This window comes from Sitophilus oryzae, unplaced genomic scaffold (genome assembly GCF_002938485.1).
Source record: "Sitophilus oryzae breed Bouriz unplaced genomic scaffold, Soryzae_2.0 scaffold_1396_pilon_pilon, whole genome shotgun sequence".
In the NCBI taxonomy this organism is placed as follows: Eukaryota; Metazoa; Arthropoda; class Insecta; order Coleoptera; family Curculionidae; genus Sitophilus; species Sitophilus oryzae.
The window spans coordinates 6,867,399-6,888,334 of record NW_022146055.1 but is presented as its reverse complement, the minus strand read 5'-3'; the positions used below and the strand labels follow the sequence as shown (position 1 = coordinate 6,888,334).

General features: G+C 35.5%; 1 protein-coding gene across 4 annotated transcripts in view; it reads right to left on the bottom strand.

The window, feature by feature from the left end:
• Window positions 1–20,936, bottom strand: part of LOC115875974 (dynein heavy chain 3, axonemal) — a 109,805-nt gene that overhangs the window by 47,343 nt on the left and 41,526 nt on the right. For all 4 annotated transcript variants that reach the window (XM_030891592.1, XM_030891590.1, XM_030891591.1 and 1 more), the window contains 16 exons: window positions 16,323–16,513; window positions 16,069–16,253; window positions 15,743–16,005; window positions 13,785–13,942; window positions 12,010–12,229; window positions 11,750–11,949; window positions 10,358–10,535; window positions 10,045–10,307; window positions 9,095–9,296; window positions 7,033–7,351; window positions 3,186–3,384; window positions 2,363–2,531; window positions 2,118–2,311; window positions 1,905–2,033; window positions 558–759; window positions 267–497 (listed from right to left, as the gene is read on the bottom strand). In XM_030891592.1, coding sequence (XP_030747452.1) covers window positions 267–497; window positions 558–759; window positions 1,905–2,033; window positions 2,118–2,311; window positions 2,363–2,531; window positions 3,186–3,384; window positions 7,033–7,351; window positions 9,095–9,296; window positions 10,045–10,307; window positions 10,358–10,535; window positions 11,750–11,949; window positions 12,010–12,229; window positions 13,785–13,942; window positions 15,743–16,005; window positions 16,069–16,253; window positions 16,323–16,513 — 3,303 coding nt within the window. The remainder of the gene's footprint in view (window positions 1–266; window positions 498–557; window positions 760–1,904; window positions 2,034–2,117; window positions 2,312–2,362; window positions 2,532–3,185; window positions 3,385–7,032; window positions 7,352–9,094; window positions 9,297–10,044; window positions 10,308–10,357; window positions 10,536–11,749; window positions 11,950–12,009; window positions 12,230–13,784; window positions 13,943–15,742; window positions 16,006–16,068; window positions 16,254–16,322; window positions 16,514–20,936) is intronic.

Sequence of the window (20,936 nt, the reverse complement as noted above, 5' to 3'; positions counted from 1 at the left end):
TTTTTAATACATTTGATTTTCTATTAAGCTGTTAAACACATTAAAATCCAAACTACGCAGTTTCGATGACCAGATCAGTATAGTTGCGGAAAGTTAATTGATTTAAGAAATACCAACTAACAAATATATTTATTTTAATAAAAATATTGTAGATACTGCAATATTAAGGCCTCTATAGAGACCATATTACGCCAATGAAACCAAAAAAAAAGTATTGCGCAAACAACGGTTAGACAGATATGGATTAAAAGAGTATATTAAATTACCTGATAAGCGGACGTTTTCCCACCCATCGGTTTACCCACAATCATCAACCCATGCCGTACCAGAATCATTTCATAAATTTGCATGCACTTTTCAACGAACCAGGGAGTCGGTTGCAAATTTTTTGATTTTATATGATCCAAAAGACATTCTATCAATTCCGACCTTTCAAAACTCGGCACCTCGATATTAGGAAACAGATCTTGATATATGCCAATAAACAATGGTACATCCTGCAAATGTAAGTCTACATATAGCTTCCAATATAAATAATACATTCAAAAATATATTGCCTGAGCTAAAAATTTCGGTAAATTAACATCAATAATTGCTCGAAGAACCAATTGTGCCTCTTCCGTTTTCGGATATTGTCTTCTCAAAGCTCCCGCTGCCAGTAAAACGGATTTGACAGCTCTCATTCCGTAATCATAATGATTCTGCGATGATAGTTGTTCCGAACACAATTTGTAAGTGTGAACGATCTTTTCTGATAAGCTAAAAACAGAAATGTATAAAATATTCATTCATCGATTAAAACTGAAATTATTTTCCAAGAGCATGGTTTAGGTATGTGGATGATATTTTTGCTGTTTTTGACACACATTCTCACACCATAGATAATTTTATTTCTAAATTAAATAATCGTTTTCCTTCCATTAAATTTACCTATGAAATCGAGAGCAACGATAGATTACCATTTCTAGATGTATTACTTATTACTACTAATTGCCTGGAATTTGATACGTATAGAAAAAAATATCACTACATGCAGATATATTCCTAATGAGTCATAGGTATATTCCTAGTCAATATCATAGTGTTGAACATAAGATGGCTAGTTTAAATTTCTTAGTTCATAGATTATTAGTTTTCCACTTACAACGAAAGATATGAAAGAAAAAGAAATTACATTAAGAATATAGCAAGTGTAATGGATATGCTTCATTAGTTGATAAAATAATTAGAAAACATAGGTATAAGATTGATTTCTGAAAATTTGACTTTTTAAGTGGAGAAAGATACGTCAAAATATTTTTCAATATAATAATTTCCGTTTGATAGAGTTATCCCGTGGTTTAAAAATAATTTGTAAGAATGTCAATTAGGTAATCCTAACGATAAAACACCTCCACTGGAAAGGTCGGGGATTTGTGAAATTTTATGTAAATATTGTAATCAGAAATATGTTGGGCAAACTAGAAGATCGATATTAACTAGATTTAAAGAACATATGGCTCAGATAAGATATGGTAGACCGGATAAATCTTACGCTGCTTAACATATTGTTAGTAAAGAACATTGTATAGATATTAATAATTTAAAATTAATTAAAGAAGTCTCAAATTACATGGTACTAGATGCATGTGAGAGCGTCAAAAATGCTCATACTAATGCATCTCAGTACTGCTCTAGTTTTCAGTAATTATTACGCTCGCGTGGCTAGTTTTTGCCACACGTACTCGGAGCCAACTAAGCTAGTATATCAGCGCTCAATTTGTAGATGTTAGTTTAGTCTTAAATCATCTGCTGATGATGCTAACATGGTTAGCGAAAAGCGCGTCCATTGCAAAAGTAAAAGTGTTTTGGTGTATTGCGGTGATTTAGTGATTCATTTTTCATTCATTGATTTACGAAATTACCTCTGTGCTTGCACAAATCCATATGAATACAGAGAAATTGCCCCAATCATCGCATAATCAGGAACCATCATAGCCACTGTTCTAAACAGGACTTTCAAATTGTCTGGAAGTTCTTGTCTTCCAGCGTATCTACAACAGAGATATTACTAAACATTTAATAACTTTTAAAACAATTAAATTTGATTGTTTTAAAATGTGGTGATTTCTAAATACCCAGGATTCATGGTGATAAAGACCGTACAAGTATGATCCAACGTTATTTCCGTACCCTCAAATACAAACTTGGTCAATTTCGCAGCTACTGCCATTTGGATACTTAAAATTTGCTGAGCAACCACTGACAACACTTCTAGTTCGATTCTGTTAAACTCGTCAAAACAAGCCCAGGCTCCTGCTTGAGCTAATCCCTAGATTGCAATGTTATTAAATAACAATTTGAAAGAAACTACCTCTTTAACCTTAAAGAACTTTCCTAGTGCTTTATAATCTAGTCCATCAGAACAATTGAATACAACACATTTCTTTGCCACTGCTTTAGCCAAGTCTTTGCAAGTTTCTGTTTTTCCTGTACCAGCTGGGCCTTCTGGTGCGCCACCGAGATTAAGTTTCAAGGCACCCATTAAAGTCCTTAAAAAGATTAATTAATTCGTACATATTTTTTAAATAACCAAAAAAAGATAACCAAAAAAGAAGAACGACATCGAAGAGGAGTTGAAATAAGAAACTAAACGAAAGAAGTAAAGGAAGCAATAGATATATCAACAAACAGTTATAGGTAGTGAGAAAGTATCGTGACAATATAGACCCAGTTAAGTTTAGAAATAAAAACAAACTTCGATAAGCTGGGCATTATCCACGGGATTATGTAATATTTGTGGTTGTAATGAGACGTAGTAAATTTAAAAGAGAACGCACTACTTTTATTGATAGTGACAGTTATTGTTTTTTATTTTAATTCACAGATAAACTGAATTTTCTGTCATTTTTTGGTTGTGGTCTGTCTAAATCTTCTCTGATTCGTATGATAGATTTATATGTCTATGCTAATAAGTTTTTTTTTGTAAACGACAGTCTTTGCTAAAGGCGGATTGATACGGTCCAAGTAAAGATATTTAAACTTGGTTAAAATATCTTTGACTTGGACCAAGTACACTTGGATGCTTTCATATAACTGAGAAATTTATTTGTTACATTTTGTTACATTACTGTGTTGTTAATTTAAATTGTAGTATAAAATATATTATTTACATATAAATAATAAAAAGTGACAAACGCAAATACCTGTAACATCTATCAGTAAGCGGAGTTGCCACCAATCTTCCTGTATTTCCCAAATATTCAAATCCATAAGCTACCTCGGTAGTTATCATAGAGACGGCCACCATATCAGTTCGCCAATAGTAACGAATTTGAGATATCCAATTAAAATCAGCTACGGAAGTTACATTAAGCTCCTTTAACTTAGTAACAATATCTCGACCTGTATTTATTAAAAAATGCATTTTAATTATTAAAATTAAATACAGGGTCGCTTTTATGTATGGAAACGGTGGATTATTAGGTAAAATATGGAGGTACCGCAAAAAATTAAATACAAAAGTTATAGGATTTTTAAATATTAGCGAGTAATAAATTTAAGTATACAGGGTCGGTCATAAAGTCGTGACACATAAAAGTTTCATTTTTTAAATTGATGTGCCACGACTTTATGACCGACCCTGTATACTTAAATTTATTACTCGCTAATAGATATTTAAAAATGCTATAACTTTTGTATTAACCTTTTTGCGGTACCTCCTATATTTTACCTAATAATCGACCGTTTCCATACATAACAGCGACCCTGTATATGCGATACCAAATAAACTTTTAGTTACGTCGTCGAGGGCGCGATTATTAAATTCATTGTAGCCAACCATAGACATATTCGGCGACGGGCTGACTGAAATTTAAATTTCCCGCTGGCGATTCAGGTGATGTACATGCTCTGCTGTAAAAACTGTCAAGTTGCCATATTTATTCATTTATTTTCTGACATTTTAATCGGTTTTGATATTTTAATTTTGTATTACGAGTTTTTGGTTTAAATCAATTGTGTTGTGATACTTTAACGTTAAAAATTTTTACTAGCAGACCTTGCAGTCGAAAATTTGCCGAAACAGCTCAACAGCCGTTGCAAAAAACTCATCGCAACCTTAAACCTTATTAGAATATTCTGAACGGGAAAGCGGTAGTAATAGCCCTTTATGTCCCTTAAGTGCTGTTAAGAAGGTGAGTTTTGTGGATGTTAACAGTAACTGTTTATACCTATATTTATGACTTCATTTTTGTTTCCCAAAATATTTTGACTAAAAGAAAGTAGTAAAAGTCACATGACTAAAAGTTTGTTTGGTATGATATAAGCTTGGTGCAATCACCGCCGGTGCTGCCACCGCCGGAAAACTCGTAAATAACGAACACATACAAATACACGAGTTTAAATGGCGAGTAAACGAAAAAAATAGTATAACTTATTCTAAAAGTGTTAGAAAGTGTAATTTGTGGAAATTCTAAAGAAAAAAAATAAAAAAGTAAATATTTTGATATCTTCCGAAGGTCTAACTTGCATTAAAATTTATTATTCCAGTTAAAAAAGAAATAGATGGGTTCAACTACGGTAGCGAGCATAGTTTTATCACCGGTTTTGCTAGTGGGACATATTTGGAGCTATTTCGTCTAGAACGATATTTGTTTAAGGTACATAATTATAATTTTAGAATTGTTCATAAAACATTTAATCACTAGTTGATTAAAAAAGTAAACCATTAATATTACAAATTGTATTTTTTCATCCTCTCATAGTATACTATGTCTATTTATTTATTATGTAACGAACATTTTGTTTACTCACTTGTTTTGTCGAACTGCTTGAATCCATTTTTGCTATTGATCAAATCGGTGCGTGTAAGAAATTATGAAGCTATAAAATGTTCTTTCGGGAGAGTTGAATATCCGGGAAAGTTGAGTTATTGAATGTTATTGTACCCAACAACGCCCTAATTACGCTCTCATTTACGCGTTAACATTTTTTGGGCAATTTTATTAACATTTAAAATTGTCACAACACAACAAGACGCCTAGTTTGAATTCTTTTTCACTTATTTTTTACTACCCGAAGCAGCGTTACATCACACAAACCTCGTACCTGATTGTTTTATAGTATCAATAACGGCACTAGCAAAAAACTAAAATACTTAAATATTATGACAAAACCCCGATTTCAATATTATTTTAATGCGATCGACATTACGGCGCATACTGATCAAAAATCGCAAATTCGTGATCGAAATTCAAGAATTCAATTTCTTCATACGAAATTCAAATTAAAGTATAGTAATTTCATATGTGTTACTCAAGTTCTGAACAAGTGACCCATTTGACATTTATTCCCAAAAAATATTTCTGCATATCCGAAGTTGACAAAAATCAATTATTTTCTTTGAATTGCACAATATAAATAAAACAATGTCATTTTCTTAGAATTTCCATACTTAAGTAGCGTAAGTACAGTACGTATGTCCGTTCTGTAGCTACGGGGTATCCGTGAGAGGGGAAACGATGTTCTCTTGATGTTTTTCGTAAAAAAATAGACGACGCGTCCCATCAATAAAAATTCAACAAATTTGCAAGTAGTCAATAAAATGAGTGGGCGGAGCGATTTGCGGTGACGCACTCGTCAAATCGACGTATAAAATATATTGCTGTTTATTTAAATGTTTTTTGTCCGCATTCCTTTCATAGACACAGATCCAGCAGATGTACTGTAATCACTTCCTAATATATATGATATGAAAGAGTTGTCTTTCTTCTTTATTTTGAATACTTATAATTATCAAAATACTGCTTAGTAATTGTGTAATTTATTAATTAATTAATAACATGCCATCTACGTAAAATGTATGAGTAAATCGTAGAATATATTTAGTGAGACACGAGATGACATGCTAAAATTTACATTACAATATTATTTGGAAAGTTATGAACATCATAATTGTTAGTGCAGCTGCCACTGTCTGTCCCTTGCGTAAGACAGTCGTGATTCATTTGTTCCTGCGCGTTAACGCAATCGCGTTGATATGCATCAATAACTATACTTGCCCCCAACAGTCCACAAAATTCTCATTCATGGGTTAATCATTGTGAATGCAATGGTTCCTATCGGAGAATTGTCCGAAGAGGCCCAAGAATCAAAAAACAAGGATATAAGAAGGTACAGAGAAAGTTTCACAAGGAAGTTTAATGCGCTTAAAGTAAACGAGGATCTTTTTCACCGTTTACTGCTAAGTTCTGATCCATATATAAGTTCATATTCTACCAAGAACTACAAGAAAACCAAAGTAGAAAATGAACTTAGAGATTTATTGGTTATTGAAAAACAAGATAACGAGGAAAAGGAGCAGCTCGTCAACGAGGAATTTTCAAACAGCGAGAGTGACTAACTAATTACAAATGCCATAAAATTATTTATAATATACCATGTTTTTCTGTAAACATTTTTTTTCATTATAATCGTTGCGTGTCGTTTTACTAATTTAAATCTGTTTGGGGATTAGTTTTACTAAATACATAAATCTATTCTATAGATATATTTCTTTTCTTTTTCTTACAATTTGGAAAGTCCATTAACTTTACATTTTTGTGTTCATTATATCACACCTTTCTACTCGCCATGAACAATTTTTTTTCGTAAAATTAGTAAATTCTACGCTAATGAAAATCTCCTTTTTATAAGTCTGTCTTAATATGGATGGTATTAATGGTATGGTATTCGGCCATGAATTTACAATAACGCTCCCTTAGAGTTTCACCCCTCGCTTGGGGTTGGCTTTTACAAAAAATTGCATTACAGATATCTGCATTATATTATATATTTCTAAACATAATGTATTTGACATTTGACCTACCTATATTGCTTCGTTAAGAAGATCTTAAATTCGATCACGAATTTGCGATTTTTGATCAGTGTGCGGCGGCGTGAACTATATTGTTGATCATTTCTGATCTCAGCCGTAGAGTGCGCTGCGGTCGGAATTTGTTGAAATCAACTGAAATGCACCAAGCCTATATAGAATAAGATAGTTATGCTTACAGTGAACATCAATCACAATTAAAGCTTCTACCGTAACTTGATTGTTCGGTTTCAAAGTTCCTTGTACCATTTTGACGCACTGCTCGATTTGTTCAGTACAAAGTTCTTCTTGTTCTGCTAAATTCCCACTGAATATTGCATTGGTTACCTCGCTAGTCCACTCGATGCAATCTACACACTGCACGATTTGACCAGGCCACGCTAAAATCCATGTAGGTCTCTCTATGGATGGATAGTTTTCTATAGCTCTTTTAGTAATATCTTTTAGTGACTGAATCATAATTGCTTCTACTAGTATCAACCATTTCTCGACCATGCCCTAGATTATAGTATTATTTATTCGTGTCAGAAGCATCATCAAGATTACAAAACCTAAACTGTTTTCTAGATTATAGTATTAATATGTTATAATAGTTGGAATGTATGGGTTTTCTAGCAAATGAATATTTGGCAAAAGCAGTTGCCTGTGGTTTTAAAACAGAAGTATTATTTTTTTTCTGTAATTTTTTAGATCAAGTCAAATATTTTCTCGCTAGAGATACTGTAATTACGTGCTTGTAAAGCACGCTCCCTAAAACGAATTAATTATTAGGTACACACCCATACAAAAAAAGTGGTCTATGCTTTTTACCAGACCATCATATCCTTTAGGATTTTTCGATGCTGAGCACAAATCCGCTATCAGAATTACGCCATCACATCTCATTTTTTTTTCTAACCCCAAAGTCTTGGTGAAAATCCGCGAAAATTCAGGAAAATGTAATAGGAAAAAAAATCATGTATAAAACTATAATATAATGTAAATGGGCCTGATAAACCCAAAACACCTATCAGAATTGAGCTAGCATGTCTTATATTTTTTCAAGCCTCAAAAAACCTACCACAAATCACGATTTTCGAAAATCGTACGGATTTTAACCAAAATCGGTACAGGGTTTTCTTTGGATCGCTTATCATGAATCTGACGTCGGATTTGCAGAATTCAAAATGGCGGATCCAATATGGCCGATGGGAATTTCAAAAAATGCACGGACTTGGACAAAAGTTTGTATATGGAAGTTTTTTGGGTCGATGAAGGCAAATTTGGAATCAAATAGGTCACTGCTCACGAGTCTGACTTCGGATTCGCAAAACTTAAAATGGCGGATCAAATATGGCCGACGCGAATTTAAAAAAAAACACGGATCCGAACAAAATCAGTATATGAGAGTTCTTTGGGTCGCTAATCGCAAATCTAAAGTCAAATGGGTCCTTGATCACGAATCTGAGGTCAGATTGGCAAAATTCAAGAGAGCGGATCCCATTTGGCCGACCTCAAGAATAGCTTACACTGTTGGCGCGGGTCCGATTCGAATCGGGTAGGCTATTCTTGAGGTCGGCCATATAGAATCCGCCATGTTGAATCAATCCGACGTCAGATTCATGGTCAGCGACCCAAAAAAAACCCTAACTTAATTAACCCCCGTAACTTTGGTTTAAAAATCCGTGCGATTTTCAAAAATCATAACTTTGTGTGTGTGGTTTGTGTACGTGGTTTTTTTGAGGTTAGAAAAAATATGAGACATGCTAGCTCAATTCTGATAGGGTGCTTTGAGTTTATCAGACTCATACTTAGGCTATAGTGTAATATATAAGAAAACATTTTTTTTAATTTTCCTACTACACTTTACTGGATTTTCACGGATTTTCAACGAGTTTTTGAGGTTAGAAAAAAAATGAGACGTGATGGCGTAATTCTGATAGCGCATCCGTGCTCAGCGTCGAAAAATACTATAGGATATGATGGTCTGGTAACAAGCATAGACCACTTTTTTGTGTAGTTGTGTTATTTACAAATATGTTATTGGTAATTTAATTGATAATTTTGTTATTATAGCAATGATATTAAAAATGTCTTGAAACTTTGTACATATATTGATATTTTTTTAACATTTAAACTAGAGTTAAGATTTGTATTGTTAGTTGAATTCCATCCAGTAGTGATTTCCGTTATGTGATACCCTTAATACTCTTTATTTTTTTTCTAAAAACTAAAATCATATAAAAAAAGGTATTCGTATACCTTAGCATCTGCTGGTATGATTTTGGTACTTAGTACGACCTTTTCCTTCTCAGCACTAACCATACCAACTACCTCTTCATCCTTAGTAAAGTCCAAGGAGTATATGCCTTCGAAGCATTTTTTCATGTGAGGTTGTACGCGCAAAGGATCTTTAGTCTCGGACAATATTTCCAGAAGTTCGTCGTTAGATAAGAAGAAGAATCTGAATTGTATAAATATAAAAATCAATAAAATTCAAAGTAATATCAGAGTAAGTAAACCGACGAGTAGCGACAGTCCCGTTTTGAATTTTCTTTGCGGCTGCACGAAATAAGTAGGTTATCTGTCATATGAAGAAGCGAAGCTGCCACTGTTGCCATCAAATATCTCTATATACTTTATTTCAAGTATATCTCAGGCAACGAATCGTTTTTTTAATTATTTATTAGCTGTAAGATATTTTATACATTCAAATTTAGAAATAAGGATAACACAAAACAAAAAAAAATATGTATAAAACTTTATAATTAATTCCACTTCAAATTATGAGCAGTGTATACCATGTTTATAGGACCACTTCATAAGTTGAGCAGTTAAATATGTAGTCTATCTGTCAAACACGTCAAAAGAGAGAGAACGAAAATTTGATCCCACCACATCAAAAGAGCCGACGGTTTCTGTCGCTACTCGGCGATCTACTTACTCTGGTAATATGTTAAGAAGACATTTTTTGTGAAAGACCTATAATAAATACGACTAGTATTTTTTGAATTAAGCTTGATTTTCAATGGAGGCATCAAAAAATGCAGTAAATTTAAAAACTGCGTAATTTTCTAACCAATCAAAAGCTTTAAATTCAACCAATAAAATTATTATCGTATTATCGTATCGTCGGACAACTGATGCATGAAAATCAAGCTTTATGCGCCTCATTTTTTTAATAGGTAGGTCAGTTATAAATTAAAACTTACCTTGGGAAAAATAGCCGTTTCTTTTCTAGGTAATCATTCAGTCCCTTTTGAATTTCGTCCAGCAATTTATTGTTCTCTTTAAGCAAGGTTAGCATATTCTTATAATCCGTTGCCGCTAATACATGAGTATCTTTCATAGTGTGCGTCTGGATAGCCCTCCATACCCTATCCACCGTTTTGAAGTGCCTTGCTTCTGTCGGCATCTGACGCATAATGTCTTCAGAGCTAAATATAGGCTCCAAATACATCCACGTGGCTTGACACTACAAGTTTTGTGATATAATTTGTTTTTAAGAAGTAAATATTGCTTCACCATCAACCACTGTTCTAAAATGTCTTGCATAGAAATAAGTTTTTCCTCCCATGCTTGCATCTCAGCTTCAAATGCTTTAACGTATGGCGATCCTCTCATAGTTTGTGCTTTTAGGATATGATCGTCCATCATGACTTGTATGTCGTCTACGGCTGAGAGGACATTTACCCCTGTCTCTCTATAAATATAAGTAAGATAGTATTTATTATTAATGTTTATCAAGAGGAGTTAAGTGAAGAAGTAAAGTATCGTACATATACAGACCGGACCACCGTAGTAGTAACATAGGCAGAACCGGACGAATTAGCGTATACCCGTCCGCCAAATAAAAAGCAGGCGAAAAAATGCGATAAAATAAAAATAGGTAGATATGTGATAACAATGTTTCTATTTGTATTTATTCGTGTTTTAATAGAGAAAACGAATACATAGATTCTCGCGACAGTTCTCGTGTAAAATTTATTTTTTAAGTAAAATAATGGATGTTTACGAAGTTCGTGAGAAAATTCAAATTGTAAAATGGTATTTCCAAAACAGGTCTTATCGGGATATACAAACAATTTTTCCACAAACTTTTGTAAACAGGGCAATTCTATCTTTACTTACTATATCAAGAGTTATTAATAATTTTGAAACACATGGGTGCGTGTCCCCACAAAAACACAAGAAGCCTGATGTGTTGATTAATGAAGAACAGGAGTTAAAGCAAGTGTTTAACCGTTTAATTAGTGGATATAGAACTATTTTGTGCCCTGACATTGGCTATGTTAGCCAATGTCAGACGGGGATTTTACGACCGCCTAGGCTTCTGTCTAGCACAAGAAGGTGGTCTTTTTCAACACTTGTTATAACTTTTTTTTATTTAGAGTAATATTTTAGTTTTTTTTGGGTTTAGAGAATTTATTTATTTTTAGTTTTGGCTTGTAAACACACTCAAATAATAAAGATTTAAGTATTTTTATTTTAAATGTTACCTTAAGTGAAGGTAAACACTTAAAATGAAAATAATAAATACTCGGCACTCCTCGCGTCGTATTCCTAGTCTGTCACGACCGACCCGTCCAAGCACAACTGCAACTGTGTACTGCCTGACTAGCCGACTAGCCGGCAGTGAGTGAATCTTGAGTACGAACGCAAATTGGGTAAACGTAAATTCGTCCGGCAACTTGCTATGTTACTAGTAGCCTGGTCTTCTCTGTATGTAAAATAGACACCTTAACTACAAATTATTTATAATGACACAAGTATATTCCAATAAATATTACTGTATTACGCTAAAATAAATACGAAAAAATACGCCCTAACTACTTAATTTTTAAAACACGGTATCAGCACTCTTGATTAGGGTCATTCTAAAGATATTAGTAGAAATATTTTTTATAAAAATTGTACCTATATGGAACACATTCGAACACAATATCAACCCATTCCTCTTTCATCTTTGCTAGATTCTTCTCCAAAGTGTATTCTTTGGTAGCGGAGGCACTGACCTCTTCTAACTGCTGGGAATATTTAGGCAAACCAGCTTCGATCATGTCGTTTAGTGTTGAGTCGGGAGTAATAACCAAAGTGGTTCCTACTATCTCGCTGATCTAAAAAAGAGAAGTTGCTGGTAATTTTTTGGTAAAATTGAAGTGACTTTTAAGTCTTACCCTATCCCAATGACGCTGTTGAAGTCCCTTATTACAAACGGTTTGTAGCACGGGAAGGAACTGTCTGAATTTCTCTACTTTTGCCCTGACCATTTCAGCGATTCGTTTGGCACCGGGATTATCGCTCAGCGTTTTAGCAAGTTTGTACAGGACTCTCCACATATTTTCGATGTATTCAGTGATCTCGTCAGCGTCCAACCCAGCAAATGGTCCAAAATACCTAATTAATAATTCCGTAAATCCCAGTTGACATGGTTAAAGCGTGCTTGGATCAAATAAACTTGCGAGCCTCTCTTTTGGCCGCTACTTGAATCGTATCAGCCGATTTTAAATCAGTTGTTAAGATCCAAACAGCGTCCAAGTGATACGCGCGCAGCGTTTAAGTGTCAACTGACAACCAGTCTTCACGATGATTTGAAAAGTAATCAAATACTATTTTTATGTTTATATAAATTAGAGACGGAAGGTATAAAGCTTGATTTTCATGCATCCGTTGTCCGACGATACGTTGATACAATATTAATTTTATTGGTAGAATTTAAAGACTCTGATTGGTTAGAAAATAACGCAGTTTTTAAATTTATTGCATTTTCATGCCTCCGTTTATCGGATATACGTTGGTGTTATTTTATATTTTCGTTTCCCTAACAATTTTGCTATTTCCTTATATTTATATTAAGGTTAGATTAAATTTGTCAAAAAGTGTCAAAACGTCCGTTGTCGTATGAACAGGTCCATTGATGGGCTAAAGTAAAATATTTACGGATGAAAAGTGGCGCGAAAGCGCTATGACCAATCAGAGCACCGTCGGACCAACGTATCACCAACGATGCATGAAAATCAAGCTTAATACGTCGTTATAACCAATTTGAAACATTTTTTTTGTGGGTGTCAAAAATAAAAATTAAGATAATTATTTTTATTAAACATCTTATATATTAGCCCTGGTCACTTCATCTGGGTGGTCTGTATTTTAATCCATATGCGACAGAGATAAATATAAATTACCGGTTGATAGACAGAGAGCCAAAATAAAAAGCTGCATACAGTGTTGCCGGTTTTTACGTTTGTAGGAAAATATGTGTAGAAAAAAAACTATTTTAAAAATGTTCATATATACTACTGAAATGAAGACAATATATTGTTGCGGACCCGTGTGGACTCGGCATAACCTAATAAGCTAAAATGTCCCGCCCCCATACGACCTTAATATCGCATTAAAGAATAGACACCGTAATGATTCATTCGAACGTTCGAGAACAATCGAGCTCCACTAGAATGGAGTAGTACATACGAGAATATTCGAAACCTTCTTTATACAAAATTGAAGAAACTAAACTAAAACTAGTTCTTGTGAACCCTAATCGACATTTGATTTCGGAAAATCGACTATACATAACATATCATATTTTACGCAAAATTGTAAAATTTCCAGGGATTTTGTACCTAAACGGTTGACTTTAGCGAAAATTTTCATAGAACCTTTTTTATAGGGAATTTATTCTCTTTAATTTTGCAATTTGCTCAAATTTTTGCTAAAAACGCATAGTTTTCGAGATATTTACAAAATACCGATTTTGGACGCTATCTTGGCAAGATGGCGGCGCCGGCGGCAAGTCTGGAAATGTGCATTTTATGGATTTTAGTTAGGGACCTCAAAATCTATAAACCTGCAAAGTTTCAAAACTTCCGGACTTTTTTCCAAGCAGGCCCCTTTTTTGATCCCCAATGACTGTACTAAGTTGTAATAATGGAAAGTTTTGCAATAATATTACCATGCATCGTAATTTTGATGATATTCCAGAACAGAATGCCACAGCTTATCATACGGATCAACCACTGTCAACATCTTAGCTAAATTCATGAAGGGAGATGGATCTATGTCAAGTAGTTGTTCCTCTTCATTAATTTGTTCTGCTTCCACTTTGTCTTCCTAAATAGACGCAAAGCTCTTTCAATTATTAAATTTTATGGTCCCTATGCTATAAGTTGTATCAATTAAACTTTTAGTTACGCCATCGAGAGCGCGATTTCTAAATTCATTGTTGCCAACTATGAACGTATTAGGAGCCTAGTTGACTAACTTGAATTTAAATTTCCCGTTGATAATTCAGGTGGCAGCTCTGCTGTAAAAAATGTCAAATTGCCACATTTATTTATTTATTGATATTGTCATTTGTTTTGTTTGGTTTTGTATTACGAGTTTTTGGTTTAAATAAATTGAGTCACTTGCAATCGAACATTGTTCTTTTTAGAACCTTTTTGAGTGCAAAGTGTACAAGATAGCTTAATAGTCGTGTAAAAGTCATCGCAACTTTATTAAGATATTTTTAAAGGGAAAGCGGTAGTAATGGACCTTTATATCCCTTAAGTGCTGTTAAGGAGGTGAGTTTTGTTGATGTAAATAATAACTGTTTATATATCTATAATTAATTTATTTTTGTTTCCTAAAATATTTTAATTAAAAGACAATATGTAAAACTGGGCAACGCTGTACCGGTCAAGCTTAATCACGTAACTAAAAGTTTATTTGATATGAACTAGTGATGTGTCGGTATTTGAGTAACGCGATTTTGGAGCGGTATTTTTTTGTAACGTCGTGTCGCGCTCCACAACGAATCAGGAACCTGTTACTGAAGAACGACGATCATAATGACGACAAAATTATAAATTATTTATAATTTGCAAATAAATTATTTATAATCGCACTTGAAGTTAGCTCGGACCGTAATAACTGCATAGCAACGTGTTTAGCTCCAGCCGTCGGGATTTCGTCAGTCGCCAACAGTAGTATCTGGAACTAGTATGTCCGTAGCGCCGCGCAATCTCGCTCCAGCCGTCGCGGTCTCGCTCCTGGAATTGTAGTTCCCTGTCGCGAACAGAAGTAACTGCTGTAACTGATTATCGACGCTCGACCTCGGCGGCCACGTACTTCGTTCCAGCAGTCGCTGGAGCGCTTCTAGGGTTTCGGTTTTGCCTGTCGCGATTTGGTCGGTTACTATTGGCGCTGGTGCTCCCGTCGCTACGTTACTTTCAAAATAGCGATTTTTGGTATGTACTAGGCATGGTATAAAATACTGTTGTTTGAAAGATGAAACGCAAAAGCAAATAAAATAAAATAAAAATATTTTATTTGCTTTTATACATTTATATAAGTTTTATTGTTTATATCTATTTTTAAGGTTAGGTTAGACCAATAAACATTTTTTTTTGACAGATGGTTTGGACTTTGTTCTTGATTTTAATGTTAAATATATTATATTGCAATACACATAAATATGAGCCGTTCATTTTATTTAAACGAAAATTGATAAAGAAAAAAAATAACAAGGAATGTCATCGTTTTTCTAAAATTGAGATAGATTGGCTATACACAATTATAAATTCGATATTTGGAAAATGAGTTGCGGATAAAAGTTACATTAATCTACAAATATAGATAAGTTAGATATATTTTAGCAAGGACCGCAACACTTTGGAAGTCGGAACCTCGGTTACAAAATCTCGGAATACGCGACAAAATATTGTCGCGGTATTTTTCTGGAACGGTCGCTATTGTAACGCGACTCACGTAGAACCGGTATTCCCATCACTAATATGAACTATAATTAACACAAAAACGGGTTAGGTATTTTTGCTTCTGCACAGGTAGCAATATTGATTTATATAAATTTTTTTAAGAATCATTACATTAATTTGCACAGTTAAGTATAAATTTTTTGAATTAACATACTTGTAATCTCGCTACAATTAATTCGACTTGCGTAACATTTTCTTCCATTTCTTCCATTGTCAATAGAGGTGGATCTTTCTTCTTGAAAGCATTCAACATCTTCTCGTGACGTTTCAGTTTAGAATCGAATGCAATCCTCTTGTTTTTCAAGGCTGTTTCAGCCTGATCTCGTTTCATATTTAGACGTTGGATAGCCAATTCAACGACTGCTTCCATATCTTTAGGCCACAAAAACACCCTGCAGTTTAAATTGATATCCTCGGCTAACAAATAAATTTAAATTTGGTTATTTAAATAGAACTTTTAATTTTATAAAAATCACATACGAGTTAGATGGGCATGATCCATCAAAAAGCTAACGTTTTCGGCAGTTTTACGAATTTCTTCCTTTAAGTTGTACATTGTGACGTCCCTACATTCAATAACGTAATTCTGCAACTCTACTAAGTCAGCTATGGTATCGGGTGAGACGCTAACTTTTTGAGACATTTCATCGAAAATATTACAGATCCTACAAAGCAATATCCCCAATGGAGCTTATAAAAATCGAATTTAAAAAAAATATAAAATTGTTTCATACTTCCTATTAAGTGCGTGATTCTCTTCAATAAAATAATTTACGATTTTACTTCTCAAACCATCAATAATTTGATACAATGTTTCGTTTAGTTGGCCACAATCTAAATTAATCATGTTCAATGGTATTGAACGCCTCAGATCAATAATCTCGTTTTTTAAAGCTTCGTACTTGTAAATTTTTCTTGCAAAGTCCTAAAAAACCTCTTGTCATACATGTGGAATTCGAATATTCGTATGCAAAATTTATCAGAAGTTATGTTGTTAAATGAAAAAAGAATAGGACATTGTTTACGCATTAGTAGTAAGTAATGCGTGGTAATCGTTACTTTACTCAAAGCGATATTACAAAATTATAAATTAATTTCTGTAAACATACCGGGTGTTGCATCGTCGGCCGGGACATCCCATTTAAATTTTAATGGGGTCAATTATTGGCTTCCCTAATTATTTTAGAGAAAATTCCATTTAGGTTTATTGAAGAGCACTAAAACCCACATTCAAAAGAATAACTTTAGATATTTTTGATTAGCTCGTTTACGAGTTATCGCCGATTTCTTTTTAAATATTTCTCCTTTCTTATGGCCCAAGAACTGGCCCACTACTTTTATTGATAGTGACAGTTATTGTTTTTTATTTTAATTCACAGATAAACTGAATTTTCTGTCATTTTTTGGTTGTGGTCTGTCTAAATCTTCTCTGGTTCGTATGATAGATTTATATGTCTATGCTAATAAGTTTTTTTTTGTAAACGACAGTCTTTGCTAAAGGCGGATTGATACGGTCCAAGTAAAGATATTTAAACTTGGTTAAAATATCTTTGACTTGGACCAAGTACACTTGGATGCTTTCATATAACTGAGAAATTTATTTGTTACATTTTTGACATAAATAAAAACTTTAAATAATAAATAATATTTACACGTGTTTGGCTTTAATTTTATTTAATAATTGTATAAATTATACTGTTAAATCTTATTTTTTACACATCACAACGATACTTGTTATTAGTATTGTTGAATTTGTGTAAAAAATAAGATTTAATAATCAAATTTAATTATTTTAGAGTAAAATTCAATAAATAAGCTCATTTAAAAAGCCCGCGCTTCGATCCATTTAAAACAAGCCCTACTCAATAGATGGCGCCACTTCTATAGGACCATTTTTCAGTATGGCAGAGTCCATTCTTTTTCTAGCTAGGTATATTCTTTGCTTTATTATTATTGAAAACTCATTCCTACATCGGAAATCTTAAAGATGTATTTATAAATACAAATTAATATGAATTAAAGTAAAATAAAGTAATCAATTACAAGGTTAATTACAGTATTATTACTGTTACGTTTTTCGTCGGTTCCGTGTGGATAGAAAGTCACAATTTATTTAAACACTATTTATTTAACACTAATTAACAAAAATAATAACGATAAAAGACTTATAGAACTATTTACAAACGATTTATAACTAAGAATTTATTTTGAATTTTAGCGCGTCAACTGTATATTTATAACTGCCCTCTCTAGGCCACTGCCGCCGGCTTTTATACCGACAGGTAAAAGAAATCTAGAATAGTCCAAAGATCGTTAGGCGCATAGAGAAGGTTTTCGAATGTTCTCGTATGTACGAGTCCATTCTAGTGGGTCTCGATTCTTCTCGAACGAATGAATCATTGCGGTGTCTATGCGATGTTAAGGTCATCCGAGGGCGAGCCATATTGTGAGGTTAGGTCGAGTCCACACCGGCTCACAACACTGCCCCCTTCTTAGGCACATGCTCGTCCCGAGATTATACGGTGAATGAAGGTATTTGCAAAGCTGGCCCCTGGTACATTGCGAAGTCTGGTAGAAATAGCAGTCTACAGTTTTCTCTCCCGATCTCAGCTTTGGGTTGTAGCAGCAAACGAGGATCTCGATTCCCGTAAATCTGAACAAGACTTCAATCATGTTCCGGATTGTACGCCAACTCAAACCATCGAGTCCACACGCCAGCTTCGGAATGGCTAATCGTGCAATGTTGTTGTTTAGCAGGGCTTCTCTCAGTTCAATCAGGGTCTTCCATAGATTGAGATAAGTCGGCTTACTCGGGGACCATTCCTTGGTGACCAGGTAGAAGATGTGCCTTGCTTGACCATGTGCATTGTCGGTTAGCCTCAAGACGCTTCCAACCTCTGGATCCTGTCGGCGTAGTTCTCCGACACGCCCAAACTTCTCATTGAACGTCGCAGCGATTCCTCTGGACATCCGCAAATCTCGAGCCACACAATGAGCGAGCGAATAATCAGGAGGCACGGAAAAGAGGTCTCGTTGATCTTCTTTGGTTACACCATAGCGAGCCTTCTCACTGCTGTTGTATCGGGCCATGAAATCGTCAAAGGACATCTCCGAATCAGGGGGATCAAAGCTGCAGGTTCTCACGGTCCCAGCACGATCTTCTATTTCGCCTTGGTAGGGGCTCAAACGGTTGAAATGGACTACCCTCGGTTTTCCTTTTGGCAATTTTCTGATACGGTATACGACGTCATTAATTCTATCCATGACTTCGTATGGCCCTTCCCACGAGGATTGTAGCTTCGGAGATAACCCACGACGTCTCTGCGGGTTATATAGCCACACCAACTTCCCTGGTTGGTATCCTCCATGCTCAGCTTGAATGTCGTAGTGTTCCTTCATTCGGTCACTAGCACTTTGAATATTTAGGCGGACTCTCTGATGAATGTCGTCCATCCTTTGACGTAGTGTGTGGACATAATCTTCTCCGGCGACTTCTTCTCCCGGTCGGCAACCAAATTTCAGATCACAGGGTAGGCGCACTTCCCGTCCCATAACGATGCTGGCTGGAGTTTGCCCTGTAGATTCTTGGACGGATGAACGGTAGGCCAACAGGAACAGGTGAAGAAATTTGTCCCAGTCTCTTTGGTGGTCAGAGACTACTTTGGCCAGATAACGGTTGATAGTTCTGTTCATGCGTTCAACCATCCCATCGGATTGTGGATGTAGAGCAGTCGTCCTGGTCTTGCGGATGTTCAGGACTTCACAGACGCCTTGGAACAGATTGGACTCAAAGTTTCTTCCCTGATCTGAATGAAGCTCCATGGGAACACCAAACCTGCAGATCCATTCTTTAACAAGGGCATCAGCAATCGTGGACGCTTCTTGATTTGGCAACGCGTAGGCCTCGACCCATTTGCTGAAGTAATCCATTACTACCACAATGTATTTGTTGCCATCGTTCGTCTCCGGGAAAGGACCAGCCACGTCGATCGCTATTCGTTCGAAGGGACTACCAACATTGTACTGGCGCATAGGGGCTTTACCACGCTTTTGTGGCCCATTAATGGCTGCGCAAATGTCACATTTCTTACACCAGGCCCTCACATCTTCTTTGCAGTTCACCCAGTAGAACCGTTCACGCAGCTTGCCAAGTGTCTTGGTAACACCAAGATGTCCACCGCTGGTTCCATTGTGAACTTCCAAGACTTCTGGGACCCTCTTCTTTGGAATGACGATCTGCCTTCTTTCTTCTTGTCCCTCCGGTCTCTCGATCACACGGCGAAGTAATCCGTTATCTATTACCAATGAATTCCACTGGGACCAGTACGACTTCACGTTCGGCGAATATCTGCAAACTTCCCCCCACGTTGGTCTCTGGTCCGCGTTTTTCCAGTTAATCACCAAGCCCAACTCTGGATCGCTGATTTGGTCATTTGCAAGATCTTCGGTTTGCCAAGTATCACCAACCACGGTCGTCCTTAAGACTTTCACTTCTTTCTCTTCTTTGCAACGATTTCCCATCTGTCCGCAATTCCAACAGCGAATCGGTCCCCCCTTCTTGCTCATATACTGATCCAGTACTTTCCGCACAATCCTTTCCACTTTGGAATCGTCGGAACACTCCTCAACAGCCCGTACAAATCCTAGAGACCTAGAGCATTCTTTCGCGGCCTCAAATTCCAGGGCACGTGCTAGGGCATCTCCCAAATGCGTTGGATGAGCTAAAAGAAGTGTTTGCCTTGTCTCGTTGTCACGTAAACCATCAATAAAAGCCTGTACTTTTAAGCGCTCCATAACATTTTCGGGCATAGCAGGGTACGCAAGGCGAACGAGGCGGGCTACGTCGGCTTCAAACTCCTGCAGAGACTCATTTGACTTTTGAATGCGATTTTTTAGCTGGGAATGATAGACATGTTCCAAATGAGCTTGGCCGTACCTCATTTCTAAATGTCGTACCAATTGCTGATAATCTCCCTGTTCCGATGGTGACAATGTCTGCAGGATATCAGTCGCATCTCCTCGCAGTGCGACAGTCAAAGCGGTAGCCTTTTTCAGCGATTGTCCATCCGTTCGCTCTCGCAGCGGCCTCAAACTGGCAAAAAATAATTGGCCCAAGCGGTTTTTCCGTCAAACTGTGGAGGCTTAATAACTGACTTTGAGATATACTTATTTTCGACTAGTTTCGGTGCCTCCGATGTTTCTTGACATTTTGGTGAATTGGCCTTTTCTATTTCTTGTTTTAAAATTTCGATTTTTTTATTTACATCGTCCTCAATTTGTGTTATTTTGTCTTGTAGCTCCGTAGAATTCTCTATAATCTTTTCTTCTAATTCCCTGGAATTTTCTGT